General features: G+C 37.3%; 1 protein-coding gene across 8 annotated transcripts in view; it reads right to left on the minus strand.

Moving 5' to 3' along the window:
- The window catches only part of sbf1 (SET binding factor 1), a 59,018-nt gene that overhangs the window by 11,797 nt on the left and 29,478 nt on the right, over positions 1-17,743 (minus strand). For all 8 annotated transcript variants that reach the window (XM_077234725.1, XM_077234724.1, XM_077234730.1 and 5 more), the window contains 19 exons: positions 17,557-17,670; positions 14,773-14,850; positions 14,464-14,577; positions 14,245-14,373; positions 14,041-14,139; positions 13,278-13,482; positions 13,024-13,136; positions 9,586-9,735; positions 9,291-9,359; positions 7,629-7,790; positions 6,679-6,941; positions 5,830-6,002; positions 5,635-5,708; positions 2,827-3,019; positions 2,440-2,570; positions 1,978-2,153; positions 1,355-1,491; positions 1,047-1,254; positions 745-941 (listed from right to left, as the gene is read on the minus strand). In XM_077234725.1, the coding sequence (XP_077090840.1) occupies positions 745-941; positions 1,047-1,254; positions 1,355-1,491; positions 1,978-2,153; positions 2,440-2,570; positions 2,827-3,019; positions 5,635-5,708; positions 5,830-6,002; positions 6,679-6,941; positions 7,629-7,790; positions 9,291-9,359; positions 9,586-9,735; positions 13,024-13,136; positions 13,278-13,482; positions 14,041-14,139; positions 14,245-14,373; positions 14,464-14,577; positions 14,773-14,850; positions 17,557-17,670 (2,785 nt within the window). The remainder of the gene's footprint in view (positions 1-744; positions 942-1,046; positions 1,255-1,354; positions 1,492-1,977; positions 2,154-2,439; positions 2,571-2,826; positions 3,020-5,634; positions 5,709-5,829; positions 6,003-6,678; positions 6,942-7,628; positions 7,791-9,290; positions 9,360-9,585; positions 9,736-13,023; positions 13,137-13,277; positions 13,483-14,040; positions 14,140-14,244; positions 14,374-14,463; positions 14,578-14,772; positions 14,851-17,556; positions 17,671-17,743) is intronic.

Raw genomic sequence — 17,743 nt, forward strand, 5'->3', positions numbered from 1 at the left:
TAAAAAGGTCAGAAGACCAAAGTTTCATGTGGAGCATTCAGAGATTTTGTTTTCCTAAATTACCGCTGGGTGTGAATTGTGCTAAAATAAGTTACCTTATCTTCTCTGAAAAGCGTTCCACACATTAAGCTGACAGTCTCAAGTACCACCTAAACGCAAAGCATCCCTTAGCTAATGCGGTAGATGCCAGGCCAAGCACTGATGTAATGTTAAACTACTATGTTTGAGTGCAACCGAGGCAAGCCCGTCAGCACAACTCTATCAGTTAGATGTAAAGATGTATCCAATAGTAAACACAAGTAAATCTGATTGAACTTGAATTATTTTCATCACCAATTATCATAGTAGAACAGCTTTCTCAAGCAGTTTGTGAAGCATTTTGGAAACAGGAGATGAGCCACTGGTCTAATGCGCCACCTGACTTGAGAAACCCATTCTCAAAGACTTAGGCCTACTTTTAGACATTATTTGGGTAGCACACATATTCTGAATGCCTTCGAAAGAATTTAAATGAGCCATTTTAATCTAGATTAATATAGATTAATTCCAAGATTACAGTGAGATTAATCTAGATTAAAAAAAATTAATCTATGCCCACCACTAATATATATATATATATATATATATATATATATATATAATAAAATATATTTTAATATAATACTAAAAATATAATATATATAAACACAATTACTACAGAGAGAATGGCCATTTTAATCTCTAAAATTTGCATCTGGCTCTGACCTGCAGTGGGTGCATTGGGTGATTTGAAGAAGCCTACGACGCCTTTAGCATGCAGGCCGGCCGAGCGCAGCAGCACAGCTTTGGTGCGCGAGTTCCTCCAGCACACCACAGGGAAACGGTTCTGCCGGTAGCAGCGGCAGATGCGCTGGATGGTGGAGTCAGGGATGCTCTGAGGCACGATCAGTAACCCTGGGTAACTGAAGCACACGGACAGACCGGCAATGAGATTAAGACATAAATACTACACTAATACAATGGTTAATAGCGTTTGAAATTTAGCTTCTGGGAATTCAGGGACTGACCTTCGACAGACCGTGTACATCCGGTTGACAGTGGAGATCCGGAAGGGTTCGTTTTTGGAGCGTGTCAGGCTGTTGCTGAGAGTTCCCAGTCCCAAACGCTGATAGTCACGACAGCAGGCCCGCTCAACCACATTACTCATGGTTTGGCGGTCCGACGAGCGGATGGTGGAGGAAAGCGTGAGCGAACTCTGGTCTGGCTCTTCAGACACTGTTCAGTCAGGGAAGTTGCATTATAATGCATAATTGCGTGTTCACAATCATTATTCAAAATGAAAATGAATGAGTGTGTGTTTTTGTCTTTATCTCACCAGAGATCTCATCCTCATCAAACTCAGACTGCAAACTGCTGCGGTTTTCCCATGTCGGTGGGGAATACTTTTTCCGGGTTACATATTGACGCCCAATGGTCCTCTTTGCGGTCTTAACCAGGTTTTTAGACAGCGTTCTAAAAGAAACAGCAGCCCAAAGATTTTAATATCAAGCACTATCCAAGCCTAGAGGGAAAACTCACCATTTAAATACATAACATGTCTGAGCTGTTGTCATGGTGCATCTTTCAAAAACGCTAAAAGCAGCTCTTAAAAGAGTTTGAAGATAATTGGTCCTGCCTTCAAGAGCAGTGAAGAACCGCTTTTGAGTTTATCATGGCATCCATTTGCTGCTAATGCAGGATAGCTTTCAAAATTTCCACTGCCAAATAATTCATGGCCACCACACGCCATTTCTTTGCCATTTCCTCTCGTTCTTTTTGTATTTAACCAATGGCACTGGGATGATTGACCCAAACTGGAAGAGGCTGGACCGGGAAAGCATGTATGTGAGTGAGAAAAAATGGGCGTAAAAACAGAAATGATGTGCTGAGACTAAGATTTGTGTGTTGTTTAAAGGGCAAGATCCTTCCATCCTAGACTAACATCCATTCAGGTCTTACTTTAGCGACTGGTTCTTGTCCTTGGTCTTGTGCTCCACCACCAGCTTTGCAGACTGACCCACAGTGAAGGCAAACGTGCCCTGGACGTGCTGTGGGTATCTGAGCTTATGCATGTGCTTCCTGAACACCTCAGCAAGATCTGACGCTACCTCCTCATCAAAGGCGATCTTCATCAACTACAAAAGAGGAGAACAATTGAAATAACTAAGAATAAAGGCTTGATCGATTAGCATGCCACTGAATCATTACGACATTTAATCAAGCTTTGTGAACAGCTTTGAAGAATTTGATGTTCCCCCTTCAAAGAGATAGGAGCTGTACTTGCATGAGTGAAATAATGAAATTAAACTATGTAATGAATGTAATATAATATTAATCTGTATTAAATGAAGGGTTTTTGTGCACTTAATTTCATATATTTTTAGTAATGGAGCAAAATGAAAGGCAGGTGATGCTCAATACCTGAAAGGTGCAGGAACGCAGCTGGAGACCCTCTTGTATGAACTGATCCATGGGAAGATTAAGATTAGAGATCCGCTTCTCTTTTGTGAGGGAGGCCACGGGGAAAGAGCGGGTGACCACTTGCTCTCCAACTGCACAATACAAACACGTACGGCAACAATTATTGCACCTCCAAAGAGGCTTTTTGTATTCATTTCCATTTTCAAACTTCACAGCGTGAGCTCAATGAGTCAAGTTAAGTGCCCTACATCTCTTAAACTGAGAAAATTAGCTGAGTCAAGGATGAAATTTCTATAATTCATGACCAACAGCATGACTGCAGAGACTTTCTGCTCTGAACAAGAACAAACTCAATCCCAGTGAGAAGCATGACCAATAGGAGCGTACCGAGCGGGTCGGTGGGTGTGCCCTTGAAGATGAGCCGGTAGGTAGTGAGAAAGATGGCTCCTTCGGCGGGCAGCAAAGGCGGACCACCCATCGTGCCCGTGGCTTCCTCTCGGCCGTCTGCTATGAGGTGCACCCGCATGCCGTCCATCACAAACTCCTCACCGGGCAGGAGAGTTGGTCTCAAAAGCTTGGGCTGGAGACAGAGGAAAATAAAGAGGAAAACGAGAGAAAGGAGACGTAAATAAAAAGAAATTAAGGAAAGCAAAAAAGGAAAATGACGAGTATATATATATATATATATATATATATATATATATATATAGTATAGTTATATATATACTTCACATCAAGCATGCATAATGCTTTACCATATCATGAACTGGAGGAAACAGATCATTCAAATCACAAAAACATACAGCACACAGCAAAGGTGCATTTCCTCTCAGTTGGTGTGATATTTCTGAAGGTTAATGGACTTGAGCATGTAAAAACGCATTCAGCTTAACGAGGACATGTCAGTCCAAATTCAAGAGAAAGCTTTGGCTTAACATGAGACTGCTTTTATAAGGTGACTTATTTTCGAGTAAAACAGGATATTCAATCGAGTAGGACGGATTCTATCTATGGGAACTGATTAGATCATGAATAATGTGGGCGTTACATATCCAAAATAAGAACCACCATAAGAGCATCTCAACAGTTCCCCAAGGGTAACCCTTCTTTTCCAAATATATCATTATGTTCCATTTAGTGCTGTCAAATCGATTAATTGCATCTAACATAAAACTTTGTAAAAATAGAATATATGTGTGTACAGTTGTATTTCAGTATCTATACACACACGCACACATTTATATATGATGCGATTTGACAGCACTAATTCTATAACTGCAAATTATATTAAGAACTGGAATTAAATTACAATTTTTTTTTATTTGATTTTTATCAAATGACCGGTTTTAACTTGACCAATTTTTTTTGATCTAATTACCATTTTTAAAATCAAATTACCGATGTGTAAAATTATCAATTTTTTTTAATTAAAGTATTTACTTTTTTTAATCTTAACTCTTAAATTATTTGATTTTTTAATTGGAATATTTTGGAAAGACTGCAGTACCAAAAACGACAACAAAGCAATGCTAATTGTAATATTTTTTTGTAAGATTCAAAAAGACATTCTGACCATTATCCTGTAAGTCATCTCTCCTCAATATATTCACGTCTAATGCAACCGACTACCGCACCAAGCCTAACCATGTCCCTTTAGGGGCTCCGTAGAAAGAGTTTTCCATTTTCTGTGCCTTTCCGAATTCGGAATGATCCCTAATGTGCACAGATGAATCATGCACAGTAGGAGAACTGACGTGCATTACAAAGTAAATGAGGTCAATTTGGATTTCACGTTGGCATAAAGCATGGGATACTTGGATAAGTCAATTTAGAATTCAGATTCTAAAACATTCTGTAAAACAACGTTTTCATTCCCACAGTTCTTCTAATATAATTTCATAAGTCCAGAAATGCCAGAAGCTACATTTTCAACAGGGAAAAGTAGCCTATGTTTATTTAACTGATGTTAGCATTTTTCTTTTTTTCCAAATAAACAAATGCATTATGGGCCAAAAAACAGTGCGCTCCTTGACCCAGAATACTCTCCAGGCCCTTCAGCAAGATTCACCATATTCGATGCTGAGATTCTGAATGATTTACAGATCTCATGATCATCTACTGTCTTTTACAGGAATGTGTCCTCGTAACGGGAAGCGATCTTGAGTCCATCTATCTAGAGGTGTACAGTAGATGGGGTCCTTTCATACTCTCTTAGTTGAGTTCTTGGGAAAGTGTTCAATGCTGGTGTCCCGTGACAGCACTGGTAGCTAGGCAATGAGTGATGAAAGATTTATGACTGGCTTCTCCAGCACAGAGTACTTTTCTTAAGAACTCAGTGGAGTGAAAATAGTCAAGTAAAAAAATAAAATAAAAACACTGCGAAGTCTTTATCACACTTCACTGCGCTGTTCTGCCATTGCGATAAAAGATGGGCATTTAAAAGAATAGTTCAGGAGGATTAATTTGATTCTATTCCACACCCATATGACTTTCTTTCTTCGGTGTTCTTTTCCATACAGTGAATAATAAATAAGTAAATTAAGATAATTTAACATACAATGATGGTAAATAATAAAATAAAATGAATGAATGAATGAATAAATAAATAAATAATTAAACAATATAATAAAATAAAATAAAAAAGTTAACCAGACTTTCGAACGACATGAGGGTGAGTAAATGAAGATTATTTTAATTTAATAATTTAACATACAATGAAGGTGAATAATAAAATAAAATAAAGTCAAACCGGTTTGGAACAAAATGAGCGTGAATAAATGAAGATCATTTTCATTTTAGGGCGAACTATCCCTTTAAGACTGCTTTGAGATTAGAGCGGATTGTGCAATACAATACATAGGAAATGTCAAATGAAATAAACCATGAAGGTTTTGTTAGAGCATTCTGCTAGGACGTTCTGGTAAGGCTGCACCAGGATCTACGATAAAATCAAACCTATGTGTTAAAGGAAAGCATGGCAGAACATCAGTCCAAAGTGTGCTCAGTACAGCAGGCCAATAAGACCAGCATGCATCATTCAGGCCACGGTCAGTGAGGCAGTGCCGTCACGCAAACGTACCTGGCGTGGCACTCTGACTCAAGGGTGGAGGGGTTGAAGTGGTATGTGGGTGGATCTGCCTGGTTTTCTACACTGCATTTCCTGCCCAGCGGAACATAAAAAATTGAGTTGGTTACCTTTTGGATAGGCGGCAGTCGTTTGCTCTCCCTGTGAACAGCTTCCAATGTCTCGATGTGCATCTGAACGATGTCTAAAAGAGAAACACAATAGTATACGAGCGTTTTATAAAACAAAACAAAAAAATAAGAAAAAAAATGTAGCACTGTTTAGACCAGTTCGGATGGCTGCATTGTCTGAGAAAGTCGTTTTACCTGGTATCATTGTATGAAGGGCCTTCAGGTGGTCGTTGGTGACGCCGCTCTCGTTGCACACTTTGTCAACAAAGCGGTTGATGAACCGAACAACCGAGTTTGCAACATCCGAGCTTTCGGCATCCTCAAAGCCGCTCTCTGTGTCGTAGCTTTCTGCCATGCTGCCCGCAATACTGAACGAATGAAAAACAAAATTAGTTATATATTTTACTTAAAATTTCACTTTTTTATTTTGTTATTTTATTATTTTACTTTATTTTTAAATCCCCAGACACACTAGCAAACACCTGTCAGTGATGTAGCTGTTAGTTCTCTACAACTTATCTTTTTTTCTTTACTATTTATTATACTTTTTTTGTTACATATTTTCATTGATTTATTTTATTTAAAAAAATAATTTTATTTTTATTTTGTATTATTATTATTATTGTAATTCTTTATTTTATTGAAGGTTCATACAGATACTGTACAATTATATTCCAGGACTTTCAAGGACTTTAAGCACTATTGTGATGTAGCTGTTAGTGGTCTGGAATGTTTTAATTTATTTTTTATTTTACTTTACTTTTGTTAAATCATTTGTTTTTGTTTTTTTGTGTGCGTGTAATTTGTGTGTGTGTAATAATTTGTTTATTTTGTGTGCGTTTTTTTTCTTTTTTTTGGGTGGGGGTTCGTACAGGTACTGTAAAATTAAATTCCAGGACTTTCAAGGACTTTTCAAGCACTATTGTGATGTAGCAGTTAGTGGTCTACAAGTTTTTATTTTATTTTTCTTTATTTTATTTTACTTTTTACTATGTTATGTTTTTTTCAAGCCTTCTTGTTGTGGCCAAGCATAGCAGCACACACCTGTTAGTGATGTAGCTGTTGCTGACGCTCTCCACATCTCCCAGGCCAGTGTTGCGGAGCAGGCGGTTTTTACTGGTGTCGAGCGGCAGCAGAAGATAGCTCATGCGGTTGGCATAGTGAATGGCCTGACTGAACACTGTGCTCTCCTCCTTCTGAACGCGCTCCTGCTGCTGTTCTTTACTCAATGTGGGCCATAGACGGCTCTGCTCTGATGCCAAGTCCAGGGCGCTGAGCTGCTTCTGGCCCCCCATGCCCTCCACCTCCTGAAAGATGCAGAGGTCAAGGGTCAAATGCAAAGGACAGCAGTAAAAGAGAATATGCCTTATAAACATCCATTTTAAAACATAAAACAAATAACATGCATTACCATTCAAATGTTTGGGGTTGGTAAGATATTTTGTTTGCATTTTTTGATCAAAAGTACAGTAAAAAGTTATATTGTGTAATATTACAACAATTATTTTAACTGTTTTCCATTTTAATATACTATAAAAATGTTATTTATTTCTGTGATGACAAAGCTGAAATTTCAGCATCATTACTCTATTCAGTGTCACAAGATCCTTCAGAAATCATTATATGATGATGCTCAGGAAATTTTTTTAATTACAGTATAATAAGAATTATCTTATAACACTGATACATTTTTTGGAGAAATTTTTAATGAATCGAAAGTTCAAACCCATATATATATATAAAATAGAAATATTTTGTAACATTATAAATGACTTTACTGTCACTTTTGATCAATTCAATGCGTCATTGCTGAATAAAAGTAATAACCCCCCCTTGCCCCCAAAAAAATGACTGACTCCAAATTTTTTAAAAGTAAAGTTTTCTTAAAATTAAAGGCAAACTTTAAATGCCTTTAATTTTAAAACTTTTAAATAACTTTCATAAATAAAAAATATTATTAAAATTCTATCAAATAAAATAAAATAAAATATTACAGGGGTGGATGCGTCTCCCTCCTCGCCGTTCTCCAGGTACAGGGTCCGGATGTGTTTCTGAACATCACTGTAAAACATGGCCTCCCAGAACTGCATATTCGTCCACACCATGTGCTCCTGAACGCAACTGTAGGCGAACTGAGTGATGCCTCCCCCCAATTTCTGTATAACACAAAAAAAACCAGTAAACGCACATGCTGAAGTCAGAGGAAAACCACCTTTTATCCAGTACCTTTACATAACAGACACTCAAACACTTTTGAACTTTCACAAATATTGAACCAAATATGTCCAGTTGGCTTGTCACTATCACAAAATAAATTCACTGCACATTATCCCACTTATTATATGCCTATTTACCAAAATAACTAATTGCATGTGAAATATTAATTTAACTTTAAAATATTTTATCATATTTAATCTCCGATTAGCTTAAACCTAAGCAACAACACAAATACTGCATGTTGTAAACTAATGTTATAAACTGTATTCATCTGAAATCCAAGCTACTTTGTCTACAGAGTACTTAGCTAACATGTTTAATAGCAATGTAACAATTTTATCCTCCATCTATTTGTTCTTCTTGTCTTTTATTGATTAGTCATTCATCCCAGAAATGCAATTGTTATCTTGCAACTCCTGAGATTCTAATAGCTGTTTCACACCGCAAGCGTGAGCAGCGCTTGAGCAGTGCGTCAGCGTAACTACATCGTCACTGCAGCTGCAGACGCGCGAGAGTATTCACACTAGAAGCGTTTGTACAGTGTCACAGCAGCGGCTCCAAAGCTACATATAAGCCAACAATTATTTACAAAGACAACTATACATTTGATTTTAGAAGTTGGTAAACAATAAATGGTAAACAATAAAACAACCAAGAAAACAGCTTCAATCTTGTCGTTTCAGTCAGAGCATATTTTCGACACGTTTACAAGAATTCAAACTCCGCGGATAAAACACACACACACACACACACACACACACACACACACACACACACACACACACACACACACACACACACACACACACACACACACACACACACACACACACACACACACACACACACACACACACACACACACAAAACCGCACACTCGGGTTTGATCTAGGTTGTACTAGCCTATGTAGCTGTCTGTGTATTTCATAAACTAAAAGAAAGTTTATATATAATATTTTCTGGCTGGTTTACTTTAGTTTTTTTTTTTAATAATAAACCATACTTTCACCCAAACTGAATAATTAAAAACAAGTTTAAATGTGTAGCTTAAATCTTTTATAAATATTTTTGAGTCTTAATTTTCTTTTCTTTTTACTCCAGTTCTTAAACTCACTAGACATGCTTATTCTGTGCATTTTGGGCACTTTCTGTGTGAAATCACATTTATTTTGTCCATCAAAAGTGTGCTTTCACTTTAATTGAGTGTGAGCAGCGCAGCAAAAATAGACTCGGAGCCGAAACCCCCGCTTCACTGCTGCTCACGCACTACTCCTGCTCGCAGTGTGAATCCACTCAATGATTAACATGCATGCCGAAAAAAATATGCGCTGCTCACGCACCGCTGACGCTTGCGGTGTGAAACGGCCGTTAGGCATCTACAAAATGTTTTATGCCAACCATATATATTTATTGTACTTAAAAGTCCTCCATTCACTCACCCGACAGAAGGCAGTGACCAATGGCAAGAGGGCAGCAGCAATCCCATGTTCATCCATATGTGAGCAATCCTGAAGATAAAAATTGAAGCATTTATCTGCCGACATCAAAACATGTGTATAACACAATTTATGGAGGTCAATAATGATGACAGATGATCAACAAAAATCATTAACTAAACCAAAACATCATATATTCCACTTCCTTATTGCAGCAAAACAATCCGAGAAATACCCATAAACACTCTGTATTTGATTTATTGAAAGTCTGCTGTTAAAGCATATTCCTGTGATTTACCTGGAGGGTGCAGTTCATCATACGGATGATGTAGTCGAACTGCTGGTCGTCCAGAACGGCCCTGTTCTGCAGCACGTGAAGGTTGAGCTCCTGGGTCAGACAAACACGCGCCGCCCGACCTTTCAGCGCCCTCAACACCGCAGGCATTAACTGCACACACACACACACACACACACACACACACACACACACACACACAGACACACACAAGCACGTTAACACACACAAAAATGTACTAAATTGAGATCATAAAAGCTTCAGCTGAAACAAACACCATAAATCTGGCTTATGTTTAAAGTGCCCCATTATGAATTTTCGGATATTACCTTTCATATCAAGTGTAATAGCTGTTTATGAATGTAAAAGGTCTGCAAAGTTCTACTGATCAAAGTGCACAATGGTTTTATTGTCTCCCAAAAGAATTGATTCTGACAGGGTATCTGCACACTTTCTAAAGTCAAATTTAAAGCTTTTTAAGACCTTTTTAAGACCTGAAGAAATCAAAATTAATACCTTACATTAGGGGTGCGCAATATTGACAAAAAAATGTCTCAATATTTTCAAAGTTTTGTTGATGATAATTAGATGATATTTTACTGATTGTATTTGTGTACTGGTACCATGGCTGGTTTAGGCCTGTTGTTGACAGCTGACTCACGAAGATATTCATATTTTTCACATTCTATGCAGTCGTCAGTTCACAGCAGTGATAGAAATTAAAATTTTTTATTAAAGGGCAATATTTGCAACCTTAAATTGAGTTCCAGGGGCATTTTCACCCATATATGGACTTTTTTTTAACTTCGACATATGCATCACCTTTTATGCCAAATTCTAACATTCAAATTAAATTATATTACAATAACAACACAATAGGCTACCCCTAAAACCAGTTAAATTAAATCATTAAATCAAAATCCTTCTTTGCAGTGCAGAGGAGACACAGAAGCATCAGAACTGCCATTAATATATTTACACTCCATTTACAATTGCATAAATAAAGCTATGAGACATTTTTTTTTATAATTCAATATTTAAATAGGAACTGATTTCTAATTGTAACATTTTAATTACAGGGTACTTTAAATGTGAAACTAAAACCGCCAGTAGGCGGCGGCAAGTCACTGTCTCAGGGAGTCACTCATTCAACCGATTTGTTCAAACGGCTGATTCATTCAGGAAGTGCAAGTGATTGTTCATTGAATCGTTAAAATGATTCGTTCAAAACGCAGATTTCAGTCAAGAAATCATCGCTGTCTTTTGCATTGATTGAGACTCTGCAACGGTTTCATTTTGAAATTCTTGTCAGCGAAAAAAAGGGAAAACAAACAATATTGACAATATTGTTTATAAAATGTAACTCACAATGTTCATTTAATTGTTATATAAAATAAATATCATATTTGCTATTGTGCATGGGAAAACAGCCCTCTTGCTGATTTAATATTGTATGATAACAACATATGATATATAAAATACAAAAACTTTATACGTCTATAAGGGAACATACCAGTAACTGCACTGACACACCACGCAGTGAAAGGAAGCATGAGAGACAAATGCGTCGTCAGCTCGCAGTGCGCCCTCGTACATCATAGTTAATGTAAAACAATGATTACAATATCATAATAGACAATACACATCGCACACCACTACGCACATAAAGAATGAACTTACAATTGAACTGAAATTACCCAGCTTTCTTCTCCTCTCCTGCTGTTTCGAGTGCAGGAGACAGACGTAATGCTGGCGCGAATGTGACGCGAAATGTCACGTGAACGAGCAAATCCACAAAGAACGAATAATAAATAACGCTAATTAAGATAGTTTTAATTTGGAAAACATTTAGATATGTCTAAGTCAAATTGAAATCTAAAATTTAAGACCTTTCATAAGTAAAAATAAGACTTTTTAAGACTTTTTATGGCCTTAAATTTTTCAAATGTAATTTAAGACTTTTTAAGACTTTTTAAGGACCCCCGGACACCCTGTTCTGAACTGCCTGAAACGGGTCGTTGGTAATTGCAGTCTTACTTCCAACATGAACATACATAGCTTTGTAACTAATTTGCATAATGCCAGCCTATGGTCTTCATTGGCCGCCCGCAAACAACATCTAGATTGACCCGCCGCCTTCAAACACTGTACTTGTAGCAGAGACTGGAAGTGTTTGGATTTTGTTGTCAAAATGTCGAGAAGACACTGTTTTCTGTGCTGAGAAAGCAAATCCACTTTGCCTGCGCTTCCAACGGATGAGGACCCGAGCTGGAACTAATACAGTGAAACCGACGCCATCATTACTGTTCGTATCACTGTGTACGCAAGTGCTGAGGAAGCCTCTGGAGCTGAAATTCAGATATGGTAATGGACGTTTCCCACAAAAGACTGGGCCATCTGACCAATCAGAGCTGAGTAAAAGGAGGTGTTTAGAGAGACCGGATCCTTGATTGAACCGATTTAGACACAGTGAGAAAAGAGAGAAGCTTCCATTTATATTATGAGCAAATTAAATGTGTTTTTTGACCTTGGATGTATTTAAACCTAGTGTAGAACCTTTAAAGGGATACTCCACCAGTTTTTCTTATTAAACTATGTTATTCCCTTAACTAAGACGAGTTGATACATACCTCTCTCGTCTCAGTGCTTGCACTATATCGCTCTGTATTGCCGCAAAACTATGTTAGCACTTAGCTTAGCCCATGCATTAAATATGGGCCAAGCAGAGAAGCGACCAAACACTTCCACGTTTTCCCTATGTAAACACAGTTACTCGAGTAGTGTAACTTGACCTGGGCTGGTGACACAAAATAAACCGTTGCGCTTTTCTAAGCGTTTAAAATTGATGACTATATTGTATGGTGGAATACCATAACAAGTGCTTTTGAGCACTTCGACTTGGCGCAATAATATCTTCACTCATGAAAAGTCCTCTTACCGGCTCCCGCTTCCTCTCCCTCTGACATTTCCGTCAATACAACGAGAGGAAGCGGGAGCCGGTAAGAGGACTTTTCATGAGTGAAGATATTATTGCGCCAAGTCGAAGTGCTCAAAAGCACTTGTTATGGTATTCCACCATACAATATAGTCATCAATTTTAAACGCTTAGAAAAGCGCAACGGTTTATTTTGTGTCACCAGCCCAGGTCAAGTTACACTACTCGAGTAACTGTGTTTACATAGGGAAAACGTGGAAGTGTTTGGTCGCTTCTCTGCTTGGCCCATATTTAATGCATGGGCTAAGCTAAGTGCTAACATAGTTTTGCGGCAATACAGAGCGATATAGTGCACGCACTGAGACGAGAGAGGTATGTATCAACTCGTCTTAGTTAAGGGAATAACATAGTTTAATAAGAAAAACTGGTGGAGTATCCCTTTAAAAAAAGCATTATAGGGGCACCTAAACAGAAAAGCCAGACCAATATTTATAAGAGGTTCTTACCTTCTTGGCTTCCAGCATCTTGTTGTCAAAAATATATGTGATGCAGTTCCTGACCACCTCTAACCTCCGGGCGCTGTTTGCCATTACATTCCCGTTCCTGTCCACTATGTCAGCTAGAAGCCCGAGAAATAAAAACATTTTATAACCAATTAAGGCTTTATTAAGATTAGCACAAAGTTGTGTACATATCCATTAAAGTGATACGTTTTAGTTGATTTTAAGATTAAAACTGAGCACTGGATTTGCAATCTCACCCAGTGGAGGTCCAGATGGAACCATGCCCTTCAGTTCGGCCTTGACCACGGGAGGGGCGGATTTGAGTTTTGCTGTAGCGTGGTCTATAAAGAGCTGCACGGAGACCTCGTCCAGGTGAGGGAAAACAGACTGTGGTGGCCGGTGCAGAACGTTTTCAGCTGTCCTCTGAACTCGGTGCATGGTCACCGCTGGGTATGGGTTTTCCTGACAGAAAAACAGACAAACTTGTGTTTAGAGAGTTTTTAACAAAATTTTGACAAATAACTATGGGCCGATACTATGACAATTCTCATGTCTTATAATATAACTTAAAAAATGTAACATGAATTTATATTTTTAAAAAGTAATGTCAATATTAAAATGCTATGCTAAATTTAAAACACTGATTCAATTATTAGTGAATTAAAATAATTAATTAATTCGATAAACATTAAAAGGTATAATCCATAAAAGTAAGAAAGAACATAATGGCATTAGAACAACAACAAAATTTTTTGGGTGAACTATTCTTTTAAGTGAGAGAAAAAACGAATCATTTTTTAAATATTGGCTGATAACTTATATTGTACTGATATATTGGGCATTCCTAAATGCAAATATTCTTTATTGCTGTAAAAAAAAAAAAAAAAAGGTTGTGTGTAAAACAATAGTAAAAGAAGAAAAATCTGTTTTAGTTTTAATTTTGACCTGGAAATGTTTTATTTTTAATGTTGCGACAAATTAGACATGGTGCACGGCAGATACGACACATGAAAAACGTACATTTTTGAAAAGATGCTCCGCCAGCTCCTTAACATGCTTCATCACTTTATGAGGATTTCCTGTCTCCTGTCGAATGCGCTCCACCTCATTGGCTATTAGCTACAGTGAAAGGAAATGAGGGAGAAAGATCAGACAGCTTGTAAAACACAAAGAGAAGGCATCCTTCTCAATTTCCTATTGGATGTCAGTACACCCATGACTTACATCATCAAACAGGTCCGTGGCTCGGTACGGAGGACCCCGCTCAGACACGAACCCGGCAAAGGCCATGCCGTCCAGCACCTTCATCAGGAAGTCATCCTCAGTTAGTGCTCTCTGCCCCAAAAATGCAGCCTGGAGAAAAAACAGCATGCTTTTTGGTCTGTTCATGCTTCTGTGTTACCATTTTTTCTGTGTGAAATTGAATTCGGGGGTCTCCAGTACCTTATGGAAGCGTATGACGGGTTCAGGGTGGATGCGAATTATATGTAAACACCATCGATAGCCCTGAAAGAGCTGTGCGAACAGCCACAGGAAGACAGCGCGGATCTCTTTATCCTACAACACACACCAAACAATGACACTCTCATAAAACAATCACTTCCTGCAATATCACGACCACCATAAAACATCAATAAAAAACATAAATAAAGAAACAATCGCATTTCTAGACTTGACGTCAGATGCTGACGATTACACAAGGACGGAGGAAAAACATTTATGGATTTTAAAAAAAATTCAAAAAAAAAGTACCTGAATCTTAGGTGTGGATGGTTGAATGGAAGGTGGAGGAAACGCATGATCAGACACTTCCAGCTCTGGATCAAGAACCTTTTTTACACAAAACATACAATGTTAAGATTACTTAAAAAAATAAGATTACTTATATCTTAAAAAAATTAAGATTACAGTATAATCCTCTACTTAATTGCCTGCTATATATACCTAGTCACAGTGACAAGAAGCAAAAGTGATGTCAAATTTTCTTTTCAAGGAAAATACTCTACAAAACAATGACGGATCGATTCTTTGCTAAATGATTCAACACATTATGTTTGGTCAGAATTTGAATAATTCACAAAATATTTGGTTGCAATTCATTATTATTTACAAAAATATGCTTAAGGCACATTGGCTAATGTTTCATTAAAGTATATATTTTCAGTTTTCATTTTACTATGAGCTTTTGTCATTATTAATTTTTTTTAAGCTTTAATTTATTTTTATTTCAGTCTAAGTTTTTTAGCTATTTTAGTAGTTAAACTTAAACTCTTCAGCAACTAACTGAAAGTTGAAGTTTGTCATCTAATATGTATATTTTATTTTTGCCGCTATATTTTAATGAACAAAAACAATTTAACAGTTTTACTTTTTTTTTCACAACACTGTCTGGATGTGCTGGCTTTTCATAATTTGGATCCTACATGAACGTAATTTATTACAGTATAAAATTATTATTATAGTTGATTACTTAATTCTGTAATGAATGCATTGAATTTTCATTGGTGCACCACACATTTTTACACCCCTACTTAACAATGCTACCATTTTAAGCTTCACATCATAAATCAGTTTAATGTCAGCTGCAACAGTTTAAAACACAATGTTCATTGTGTCCGTGACATGACAAAGCAACAAATCAGATTTTCCTTGAGTTTTTGTCCAGCCACAACAGCAATGTCATTTCGTCAGTTGTTTGGCGTGTTACATGCTACGTAGCCCACAGTGAAATCTAACTGGCCCAAAATCATATTCCATATAGTTCAATTTAATCACTTTGTGCAGTATTTTGCTTTCAGTAACGACCAAAAAATTAGGTGCAAATGTCTTCATAACTGTGATTCGATATACAATTCCCGATGAAAGTATCCATATCTGTCACATCTGTGCACACAAGCGCTCCTGTAATTACAGAAAGCTGACGTCCAGAGCTGGAGCTAATAACAAAACTCACTTAGCTAATTGATAAGGTACAGGATTAGGCATAGGACATAAACCAAAGACGGTAGTTGCCTACACAACTATCAGAAGCATCTTTAGACTTTGGATAAAGAACATTGAGGATCAGGAAAAGAAAACGAAGAAACCCCACGTTTTCCAGGCAATTAAACAGGTTTATAACTGAGGCATGGCGATTTTCTCAGCCATGATTATCATCTATTTCCCTGAGGGGAAGCGGTTATGTGAGCTCTGCTCGCTTAAACACACATACGCAACCTCTGCCACCTCTGCTGGGATAGTCTGTCTGCCTTGGCGCCACAGACGCACTTTTCAGAGAGACAGCAGAGTGTCTGCGAGACTGAGGAAAAACACACAAACACACACATATATCGAGGGACCCTGGGCTTGTTTCCAGGGCGGCAAAATGTAAATGCCACACACAAGGACCTTTCTGTGACAATTTTGATGCAATCTAAAACAACAGAGACAGACAACAGAACACTTTTAGGCATGAGAACAGAACGGAAAACCCTATTTATTGTCTCTTTCCTGAAAAGAAAAATAACTTCCTTTCAGAAAAAAATTCCAGGTGTGAAACTGACTCATACAGCATACTGCAAAGTTAAAATGACGTTTCCTAATAGTTAACAATAAACCAGAGATTAAATGTAATACTTCTGCTTGCGTTTCTTTATTTGTCCTCTGTCAGAGCCTGTATAAAAAGTGTTTTGAAGGGAAAACTGAAGAGTACAAAACTAAATTATATATCAGCTGATATATTCAATATTAATGAAAATAATGCTACAAATTATGAATACACAATACTTTAGTACCATACTAGCTATCAGCATAATCCATCTGTAACATCAGTTATTAGTCGATATTAGAAGTTTTTAATTTAGAATAATCGGTACATTACAAAAATTAAAATGCAGCTAATAGCCGATAACATATGGTATAGGAGTGTTTTTATTCTTCTTTGTACTGTTTTTTGTTCAGAATCAGAACATTTTAAAAAATACATATATAAATTATAGAATTTAACACTTGGTTTTTTTGTTTTTTTACGTGTAAACGGCGATCTAAAAGGGTAAAAATACCTTTAAATGTCATTACTTTTGAAAGAGATAATAAATAAGTAAATAAGTAGTTAAATAATAAGTAATAAAATGTTTTATGGACCCTCCACAAGTATTTGCCATCTTTTTTCCCATCAACTACAATAATATAGATTATTGCCCTATAACTGCAACTACTTTAAACCACTATAAAGCTGCCTGTAAAAATAAAGATGAGCCCAATCATCTTCTTATAAAATACAGTGAGCGTAACTTAAACAAGGAAGTACACGTGGTTGAGTAATGTGTGCCGAGAACCATTTAATTACCTCATCATGAAGATAAATATTTATTTCATGTGTTTTTATAGCCCCAGTCCATTAAACCTGCAAAACTTCCTCGACCTGTACTGTGGTGTGTTAGTAACATTGACTTAGAGTTTCTAAAGATAATCTATGACATTGTGATCTCTGCCAGTAATTAGTATCAACGCAGAGACTGCCATACATCCACCTAACGGGTAAAATGTGTTTATTACCATGGAGATAGCCGTCTGTGTGTGATGAAGAAGTGGCTCAGGCAGCAGGGATATGTGGACACACTCCGGAATGGTCACCGTGCCTCCGTCCAGGTCTGCAATGATTACGTCGAGCTGTGAATATAACACACGCACATGGGTAAATATGAACCCACATTAAACTACATTGTTCTATATGGGCAGATGC

Source organism: Siphateles boraxobius, unplaced genomic scaffold (assembly GCF_051911475.1).
Source record: "Siphateles boraxobius isolate OS27281-9 unplaced genomic scaffold, OSU_SipBor_1 19, whole genome shotgun sequence".
NCBI lineage: Eukaryota > Metazoa > Chordata > Actinopteri > Cypriniformes > Leuciscidae > Siphateles > Siphateles boraxobius.